The 10087-nt window shown below is 44.2% G+C and overlaps 1 protein-coding gene across 1 annotated transcript; it reads left to right on the plus strand.

Moving 5' to 3' along the window:
• Positions 1–1212: 1212 nt before the first annotated feature.
• Positions 1213–9715, plus strand: LOC138353744 (ribosome-binding protein 1-like). Its single transcript, XM_069307136.1, has 2 exons — positions 1213–1609; positions 8865–9715. Exons 1-2 carry the CDS (start codon positions 1213–1215, stop codon positions 9713–9715), a joined length of 1248 nt encoding a protein of 415 aa, XP_069163237.1.
• Positions 9716–10087: the final 372 nt, after the last annotated feature.

Here is a 10087-nt window from a genome sequence, read left to right on the forward strand (position 1 = left end):
AACTGTGTATGGAGTCAGCCTCCACCACATCATTGCCTAATGCAGTGAGGTGTGTATCTATATGTGTTTTGTCTCTAGGGGGCCTGACGGCTGAGAGGACAGCGTTCGGGATTCGTAGTCCTAGGGTCCGGGGGATTGATACCCGGCAGAGGCGGAAACAAATGGGCAGAGTTTCTTTCTGATGCCCCTGTTCACCTAGCAGTAGTTTGACAGCTGCTACAGGCTGGCTCCTGTGTGTGTGTGTTTGGTGGGAAGAAAATTGATTGACAGTTGAGAGGCGGGCCGAAAGAGCCAGAGCTCAACCCCATGAGTACAAGTAGGTAAATACAGTAGTTTCAAAGTGTCATGAGACAAAGAGTACAGTCGATTAAGGCAGCGTCTGGGATGCTCTCGGACGTAGGTTCGAATCCTTGTCACGGCCCTTGTGGATTTGTTCATTTGATACATCACGCTATTGTGATTTCTGTGTGTAATGTAGTGTAAACACCTTGTCTATACCACAAGCATAGTTCCCACCCAGTATTTACACTCAGTTACACACACACCTAAACTATCCTACCCATTCACCACCAACTATCAGGTCTGTTTTACAGCTGAGTGTTAGTCCAACATTAACGGCTGTTAGTCCAACATTAACGGCTGTTAGTCCAACATTAACGGCTGTTAGTCCAACATTAACGGCTGTTAGTCCAACATTAACGGCTGTTAGTCCAACATTAACGGCTGTTAGTCCAAAATTAACACCCATTAAGAATCAGTTTTTGAATTAATTAATTGAAAATTAATTAAAAATCAATTTTTGTTCCCAACGACGCGAACTAATTCACGAGATCAACGCAGACTTAAATATTCTTCTGAAATCTCGTACATGATGAATGCCAATGAAGAATCACATACAGGATTGAATAATGTACATATTTGATGAATGGCTTGTACGCAAACCCATTCTTCAAATATGATGAGTTGTAAATCATGGAAATTGTGTATGATGAGTTGTAAATCATGGAAATTGTGTATGATTTACAACTATTCATATTTATAAGTGTAAGTGATGCTTGTATTATTCATCATTCAATATTTGTATTATCTGGTTAGTTTCTTGGTACCGGGCTTCCGGTACCAAGAAGCCTTTCAGGTACATTAAGCCTTTCTAGAAAGGCTTAATGGATGGAGGTGTACCGGGGATGGTAGCGTAGCGTGGTGTACCGGGGGATGGCAGCACGGGGTACTGGTGATACAACACCTGGTACTGGTAATACAATACCTGGTACTGGTGATACAACACCTGGTACTGGTGATACAACACCTGGTACTGGTGATACAACACCTGGTACTGGTGATACAACACCTGGTACTGGTGATACAACACCTGGTACTGGTGATACAACACCTGGTACTGGTGATACAACACCTGGTACTGGTGATACAACACCTGGTACTGGTGATACAATACCTGGTACTGGTGATACAACACCTGGTACTGGTGATACAATACCTGGTACTGGTGATACAACACCTGGTACTGGTGATACAACACCTGGTACTGGTGATACAACACCTGGTACTGGTGATACAACACCTGGTACTGGTGATACAACACCTGGTACTGGTAATGTTTACCACATCCCAGATTCTAGCTTATCGCACCTTCCCTTCTAGGTATCAAGAAATAGGTGTGTACTGTCCCCTCCCACTGTCTTCCCTCCCACTGTCTCCCCTCCTACTGTCTTCCCTCCCACTGTCTCCCCCTCCCACTGTCTCCCCCTCCCACTGTCTCCCCTCCCACTGTCTCCCCCTCCCACTGTCTTCCCCTCCCATCCCCTCACACCCCAAAACACAAACAACAAGCAAACAACCTCATGGACTTCACAAGTCAACAAAATTGACGAATAAACGTGTATGTGCGTGAACGCGTTTAGATCATGTATATAACACGTTTAGATCATGTTTATAACGCGTTTAGATCATGTATATAACACGTTTAGATCATGTTTATGACGCGTTTAGATCATGTTTATGACGCGTTCAGATCACGTTTAGAACCTGTAAACCGTTTCAGCGTCATTCCCATGCTGTAACTACAGTATTGCACTGTTGCCAGGCGGGACCAGGAGGTACAGCAATTGTTATTCCAGCAAGGAAGACCGGATGACTGTGCTCTGGGTGGAGTTGGTAATACAGATTCAATACCCAGAATGCCTCTGTGTTGCAAGAGACAGTTCCAGCAACATGGCGCAAGGCGTGTTGCTGACTGTTGATGAGTGTTGTGCTGTTACAAGGTGACTGTTGACTGTTTTGATGACACGAGGTGGCTGTTGTGCTGTTACAAGGTGATTGTTGACTGTTTTGATGACACGAGGTGGCTGATGTGCTGTTACAAGGTGATTGTTGACTGTTTTGATGACACGAGGTGGCTGTTCTGCTGTTACAAGGTGATTGTTGACTGTTTTGATGACACGAGGTGGCTGTTGTGCTGTTACAAGGTGATTGTTGACTGTTTCGACGCTACAAGTTGACACTTAGTGACTGTTGTGATGCTCTGATTGTTATTTTTTGTATAAACAAATTAAGGCTACAGTTAGGGGTAGTAAACATGCCTGTTTACTACTGTTTACTAATGTCTGTTTACAGAGAAGTGTTGACACGTCATTAAATAACAGAAGACCACCAGGGGCCAGATTCACGAAGCAGTTACGCAAGCACTTACGAACCTGTCCATCTTTTCTCAATCTTTGGCGGCTTTGTTTGCAATTATTAAATAGTTAATGAGCTCCGAAGCACCAGGAGGCTGTTTATAACAACAACAACAGTTGATTGGCAAGTTTTCATGCTTGTAAACTGTTTAATAAATGTAACCAAAGCCGCCAAAGATTGTGGAAAGATGTACACGTTCGTAAGTGCTAGCGTAACTGCTTCGTGAATCTGGCCACAGAATACCAGCACATTCGGGGAAAGTGTAAGGAGCACATTAAGGAACCAAGACAAACTGGTAATGAAATAAGATTGATGTGAGTCCCTTCACATGTGGGAATATTGTTCAACGAGGCTGTTGATGAGAGCCAAAAGGGACCCATGGAAATCACTCTTGTCGACGTTATAAGTCAAAAAAACTTTGAAGCAAATCGAAACACGAATTTATCCAAGAGGACGTATAGAAAACGTCAAGAGGAATTTAATGGTGGACAACAACAATAAATATAAACTCGTCCTTCACATTCGAGTGGATTCAATCCAAGTGAAATTCAAGCAGGAGAAAGCGCCAAGCCATTATGACTATATAGCACTGGGAAGGGATCAGGAAATAAGGATTTGGGATGGGACGAAGGGGAAGGAATGGTACCCAACCCCTTGGTGGACGGTCGGGGATTGAACACCGACCTGCATGAAGCGAGACCGTCGTCCTACCGTCCAGTCCAAGTGGTTGTACCAGGAGTGTCGTAGTGTGTTAGCACCAATTTGCTAGAACAACAAGGGAACAAATTTAACAAAAAACTAGTTCATGACTAGTCATGAACTAGTTACTGTTGTCATAACTATAGAGTAGGTGACCAAACCTCTCAAAGGTTGAGCAACCTCTATTAGTAAGACTGAAAATCAACTAATACGAGTAAAAGACCGCTGGCCTAAGTGAAAGTCAACTGGAACGAGTGAAAGTCAACTAGAAAGAGTCAAATAGTCAACCAACAGGAGTAGAAGCCAACCAACAGGAATACAAACCCACTAATGCGATAGTAAGAGGGTTCGGTGAAGCCAATGTTAGAAAGAACTGGATCTGATAACAGTCCCAGGAGCGGCGCCGGGATCCCCTGTTACGGGCCTCTAATCATACTGTCCAAATCTGGGACATCCCACTACACGACGGGACAATAAGTGTCTTGTAAGTGGCACTGATGGCACTCACCTGAGCAGGTGCCACTACCACGAAACTCTGATAATCAAGGAAACTGCATAAGGGCCTATTGGTCCCCCATACGTGGCAGCTCTAATCAGTCAATAAAGATGGGATTGTTAAAGTCCGCCTTATTGGGCACTGTGTCAGCCAGGCTTGGTACTGGTGCCACGGTTCGTGTTGGAGCTTTATTTACGGTGAAGGGAAGAGATGTTAGGCTCTTGAGCAGACCATACCCACTAGAAGGTGAAGGGACGACGACGTTTCGGTCCGTCGTGGATCATTCTCAAGTCGATGTTAGGCTATGTTTAAAATGGTGGTGTTTGGTTTGTTGATGTGGGCAACACACCACACACCTGCTGTGTGGGGTGTGGAGGGTGTGGGGTGTGGTGTGGGGGTGTGGAGGGTGTGGGGTGTGGTGTGGGGGTGTGGTGTGGGGGTGTGGAGGGTGTGGGGGTGTGGAGGGTGTGGGGGTGTGGAGGGTGTGGGGGTGTGGAGCAGTGTAAGGTATGGAGGTGTGGGTGTAGAGAGTGGGAGTGTGGAAGTATAAGAAATGAATTTAAAATATATTAGTAAACACACCCACATAAATAATAATGTTGACCAATCCACACACTAGAAAATGAAGGGACGATATAATAACAAAATATATAATTATAATACAATAAATAACAATAATAAGAACATTGAACATGAACAAAAACAAATACACATATCCAAAGTAAGAATTTAGAAAGGAGGATATAAGTTTGTTACGAAAATATGAAGAGTCGAAAGGTCAGTGGACGAACCATTCTGACCTGTAATCACCTAGTTCTGCTGTTGGGGAGGGTTGAGCTTCGGCTCTTTGGTCCCGCCTCTTAACTCTTAATCAACTGGTGTACAGGTTCCTGAGCCTACTGGGCTCTATCATATCTACATGAGGATAGTGTGTAAAAGTTAATTTGCTATTTGATGCCTTAAGTATTCAGTTTAATCTCAGGTTACGTTACTTATAGCACATCGTGGTTCAGTGGTTTAAGGTGTGTGCTTGGAAGTACCCCAGGGGTGTAGGTTCGAATCCACTGCATGACTCCAACTGATTTCCTCACTGATACACCGCGTTAATGTGATGTCTTTGTGCAATTGTAAATAATATTATTTCATTATTACTATAAAATATTATTTTGAGTTATTAGAAGTTATTTAAATTGATGACCTGAATTGTGTTTTTTGTTGATAAATATGATTAGTGATTCTTGTTGTGCGTTTTGGACGATGGGATCGATGTAGGAGAGGGCAGCACATATGTGAGGTTGTACATATGTGGCTCCTGGTGGAACGGAAGCCTACATATATGTGTAAGGTTGTCACATGTATGTGTGAACAACATCATCTGGACCACTACCTGGGAGAGTGTACCAATCCTACACATTTTAGAAATTTGTGTAGTTTAATAACCCCCACATTGGTGGTGGTGGTGGTGGTGGTGGTGGTGGTAGTGATGGTGGTAGTGGTGGTGGTGGTGGTGGTAGAAGTGAAGGTGGTTGTAAATACGTGTCAGGGAGTTGTGCCAAGAATCTGGGTGAGTAGATTAACGTCTTCATTGCTTCCTTCTGCATACGTTTAATGGATAATATATTTACTCATTATGTTCTATATATATGTCGTACCTAGTAGCCAGAATGCACTTCTCAGCCTACATTGCAAGGCCAGATTTGCTTAATAAGCCAAGTTTTCCTGAATTAATATATTTTCTCAATTTTTTTTCTTATGAAATGATAAAGCTACCCATTTCATTATGTATGAGGTAAATTTTCTTTTAATGGAGTTAAAATTAACGTAGATATATGACCGAACCTAACCAACCCTACCTAACCTAACCTAACCTATCTTTATAGGTTAGGTTTGGTTAAGTAGCCGAAAAAGTTAGGTTAGGTTAGGTTAGGTTAGGTAGGTTAGGTAGACCAAAAACAATTAATTGATGAAAACTTGGCTTATTAGGCAAATTGGGCCTTGCATAGTAGGCTGAGAAGTGCGTTCTGGCTACTAGGTACGACATATATATATATATATATATATATATATATATATATATATATATATATATACTACTACTACTAATAATAATAATAATAAGGAGGATAGTTAATGCAATAAGTCTTGAATTACCCTTGAAGGAGTTGTTTTAGACTCGTGCTAAGCAATTCCAATCACCTTACTAACCAGGGGTTCGTGGCTAAGATTTTGTGTGGTTAAGATTTTGTGTAGTTAAACTTTTGTGTGGTTAAACTTTTGTGTGGTGGATCCTTAACAACCCCCCAGAGGTTAACAGCCATTAAAGATAACACCAAATCCTACCAGGTATTTCTATCTGTATCTTAGCTTCTTCAAATGATTCCTGCCGCCTGTACGAAAAGACCTTGAGACCTTTGAAGTGTACGAAAGAGCACTTACGCTTGGAAGTGCAGTCTTACGCTTCTCTTGGTGGGTAAGTCCCCTCCTTGTCTCCTCCGGGGGAGGACTTAGGACTTGATAAACGTCCAATATGAAGTGGTTTGTCCTCTGTGGTGAGACAGAGGCTTCAGCTGCTGCCTGCAGGTTACTGGAGACGAGATAATGGGTTTTCTGAGAAGGTGGGTGGGTGGTTTAGTGTGGCTTAGTGTGGCCTAGGGTGGGTGGGAGTGTGGGTTAGTGTGGTTTAGTGTGGCTTAGTGTGGCTTAGTGTGGTTTAGTGTGGCCTAGGGTGGGTGGGAGTGTGGGTTAGTGTGGTTTAGTGTGGCTTAGTGTGGATGGTAGTGTGGCCTTGTGTGGGTGGGAGTGTGGGTTAGTGTGGTTTAGTGTGGATGGTAGTGTGGCCTTGTGTGGGTGGGAGTGTGGGTTAGTGTGGTTTAGTGTGGCCTAATGTGGTCTAGTGTGGTCTAGTATGGCCTAGTATGGCCTAGTATGGCCTGGCTATGTGACAGACAGACACCTCTCCTCCACCAGTCCCCCCACACATATCTGGGCCAAGGCTGAGAGTGAGGGCGGGAAGCTGGGTGTGGAGCAAGGTTCGACTCCCCCCAACTCACCCCCATGCTTATGTAACCCCATAATTGATTTATTGCACCATGACAAGGCCATTATGGCGTTATGGGACTTAAATGAACAAATCCACAAGGGCCGTGACGAGGATTCGAACCTGCGTCCGGGAGCATCCCAGACACTGCCTTAATCGACTAAGCTACGACAGGGTAAAAGTGGCCTAGTGTGGCCTTATGGGACTTAAATGAACAAATCCACAAGGGCCGTGACGAGGATTCGAACCTGCGTCCGGGAGCATCCCAGACACTGCCTTAATCGACTGAGCTACGACAGGGTAAAAGTTCGAATCCTCGTCACGGCCCTTGTGGATTTGTTCATTTGATGCATCACGTTAGTGTGATTATGGGACTTTTTGGAGAGGGGGGAGAGGGGGGGGGATAGTTTTTTTGTTCATTGCTTTTAAAGCTTCGTTTTTTTGTGTAGTGTGGGTGTTTTTTTGGTCGTTTATAGAATCCGGATACATGGTACGGGGTGTTTTTTATGACGAGGTTTAGGATTCATCATCAAGTATTTACGTGTGTACTTACGAAACCTTTATATCTTTCCCTCGATCATAGAGGCTTTCGTGTTCTTAGTTCCCCGGATGTGGTATAGTCTTAAGAACGGTTTGACCCCCACTCTATATATATATGTCTCATTTAACCGACAAATTTTGTCGGTTAAATCGGATTCAAATTTTGAATTTGAATTTGAATTTGAACCTCAGTTGGCCGAACGTTACCCACTGACCCGTTCTTATCCGTATAGGCTCCTCCTTATCCGCACATGTACGTTCACCGTCTCTACGAATGAGAAAGCCACGAGGATCTGACGTCATTCATCCGGATGTGACGTCATGTATCCGGATGTGACGTCATATGTTATGTGGCCAGTCTTAGCCTTTGTTTATATTTTTTTTATAGGGGGCACTTTGAAATTAATTTCCTGAACTTCAAAAGAAACGAATTTCCTAGTAATTTGATTTTCTACGAACATATTATTAGCTTTCCTTGAATATATTGTTGACGGGCGTGTTAGTGTGATGTTAGTGTGTTGTTAGTGTGTCGTTAGTGTGTTGTTAGTGTGTTGTTAGTGTGTCGTTAGTGTGTTGTTAGTGTGTTGTTAGTGTGTTGTTAGTGTGTCGTTAGTGTGTTGTTAGTGTGTTGTTAGTGTGTTGTTAGTGTGTCGTTAGTGTGTTGTTAGTGTGTCGTTAGTGTGTTGTTAGTGTGTTGTTAGTGTGTTGTTAGTGTGTTGTTAGTGTGTCGTTAGTGTGTCGTTAGTGTGTCTTTAGTGTGTTGTTAGTGTGTTGTTAGTGTGTTGTTAGTGTGTCGTTAGTGTGTTGTTAGTGTGTTGCTATTGTGTTGTTAGTGTGTTGTTAGTGTGTCGTTAGTGTGTCGTTAGTGTGTTGTTAGTGTGTTGTTAGTGTGTTGTTAGTGTGTTGTTAGTGTGTTGTTAGTGTGTCGTTAGTGTGTCTTTAGTGTGTCGTTAGTGTGTCGTTAGTGTGTCTTTAGTGTGTTGTTAGTGTGTCGTTAGTGTGTTGTTAGTGTGTCGTTAGTGTGTTGTTAGTGTGTTGCTATTGTGTTGTTAGTGTGTTGTTAGTGTGTCGTTAGTGTGTTGTTAGTGTGTTGTTAGTGTGTTAGTGTGTTGTTAGTGTGTCGTTAGTGTGTTGTTAGTGTGTTGTTAGTGTGTTAGTGTGTTGTGTGTTGTTAGTGTGTTATTAGTGTGTTGTTAGTGTGTCGTTAGTGTGTCGTTAGTGTGTTGTTAGTGTGTCGTTAGTGTGTTGTTAGTGTGTCGTTAGTGTGTGTGTGTGTGTGTGTGTGTGTGTGTTTTAATGTGTTCTTGTCCTTGTGTGTTAGTGTGTCATTAGTGTGTAATTGTGTCGTTAGTGCATTATGCGTGTGTCGATTGGCGTGTGTCTGAGTGAAATAAGCAGAGAACAGCTGGGAACAGCAGAGAACAGCTGGGAACAGCAGAGAACAGCTGGGAACAGCAGAGAACAGCTGGGAACAGCAGAGAACAGCTGGGAACAGCAGAGAACAGCTGGGAACAGCAGAGAACAGCTGGGAACAGCAGAGAACAGCTGGGAACAGCAGAGAACAGCTGGGAACAGCTGGGAACAGCAGAGAACAGCTGGGAACAGCAGAGAACAGCTGGGAACAGCTGAGAACAGCAGAGAACAGCTGGGAACAGCAGAGAACAGCTGGGAACAGCTGGGAACAGCAGAGAACAGCTGAGAACAGCAGAGAACAGCTGGGAACAGCTGAGAACAGCAGAGAACAGCTGAGAACAGCAGAGAACAGCTGGGAACAGCTGAGAACAGCAGAGAACAGCTGGGAACAGCTGGGAACAGCTGGGAACAGCAGAGAACAGCTGAGAACAGCAGAGAACAGCTGGGAACAGCTGAGAACAGCAGAGAACAGCTGGGAACAGCTGAGAACAGCAGAGAACAGCTGGGAACAGCAGAGAACAGCTGGGAACAGCTGGGAACAGCAGAGAACAGCTGGGAACAGCTGGGAACAGCAGAGAACAGCTGGGAACAGCAGAGAACAGCTGGGAACAGCAGAGAACAGCTGGGAACAGCTGGGAACAGCAGAGAACAGCTGGGAACAGCAGAGAACAGCTGGGAACAGCTGGGAACAGCAGAGAACAGCAGAGAACAGCTGGGAACAGCTGGGAACAGCAGAGAACAGCTGGGAACAGCAGAGAACAGCTGGGAACAGCTGGGAACAGCAGAGAACAGCAGAGAACAGCAGAGAACAGCAGAGAACAGCTGGGAACAGCTGAGAACAGCAGAGAACAGCTGGGAACAGCAGAGAACAGCTGAGAACAGCAGAGAACAGCTGGGAACAGCAGAGAACAGCAGAGAACAGCTGGGAACAGCAGAGAACAGCAGAGAACAGCTGGGAACAGCTGGGAACAGCAGAGAACAGCAGAGAACAGCTGGGAACAGCAGAGAACAGCTGGGAACAGCAGAGAACAGCTGGGAACAGCAGAGAACAGCTGGGAACTAAGTAATATATGATTTTGTGTCTATAAATATATACAGACAGAATTTTCCTGTTTGACGTCAGCCTATTCTAATGTTTATCATCACTTATTTCTATGTCAGTCTTTCCTTCTCCTTCTCTCTCTCTCTCTCTCTCTCTCCTATAGGAT

This window comes from Procambarus clarkii, chromosome 59 (assembly GCF_040958095.1).
Source record: "Procambarus clarkii isolate CNS0578487 chromosome 59, FALCON_Pclarkii_2.0, whole genome shotgun sequence".
Classification (NCBI taxonomy): domain Eukaryota; kingdom Metazoa; phylum Arthropoda; class Malacostraca; order Decapoda; family Cambaridae; genus Procambarus; species Procambarus clarkii.

Coding starts and splice junctions, on each gene's coding strand:
- LOC138353744 (XM_069307136.1), top strand. CDS start 1,213: ATGGCAGCACGGGGTACTGGTGATACAACACCTGGTACTGGTAATACA. Junction 1,610..8,864: donor TGATACAACACCTGGTACTG/GTAATGTTTACC, acceptor TGAAATAAGCAG/AGAACAGCTGGGAACAGCAG.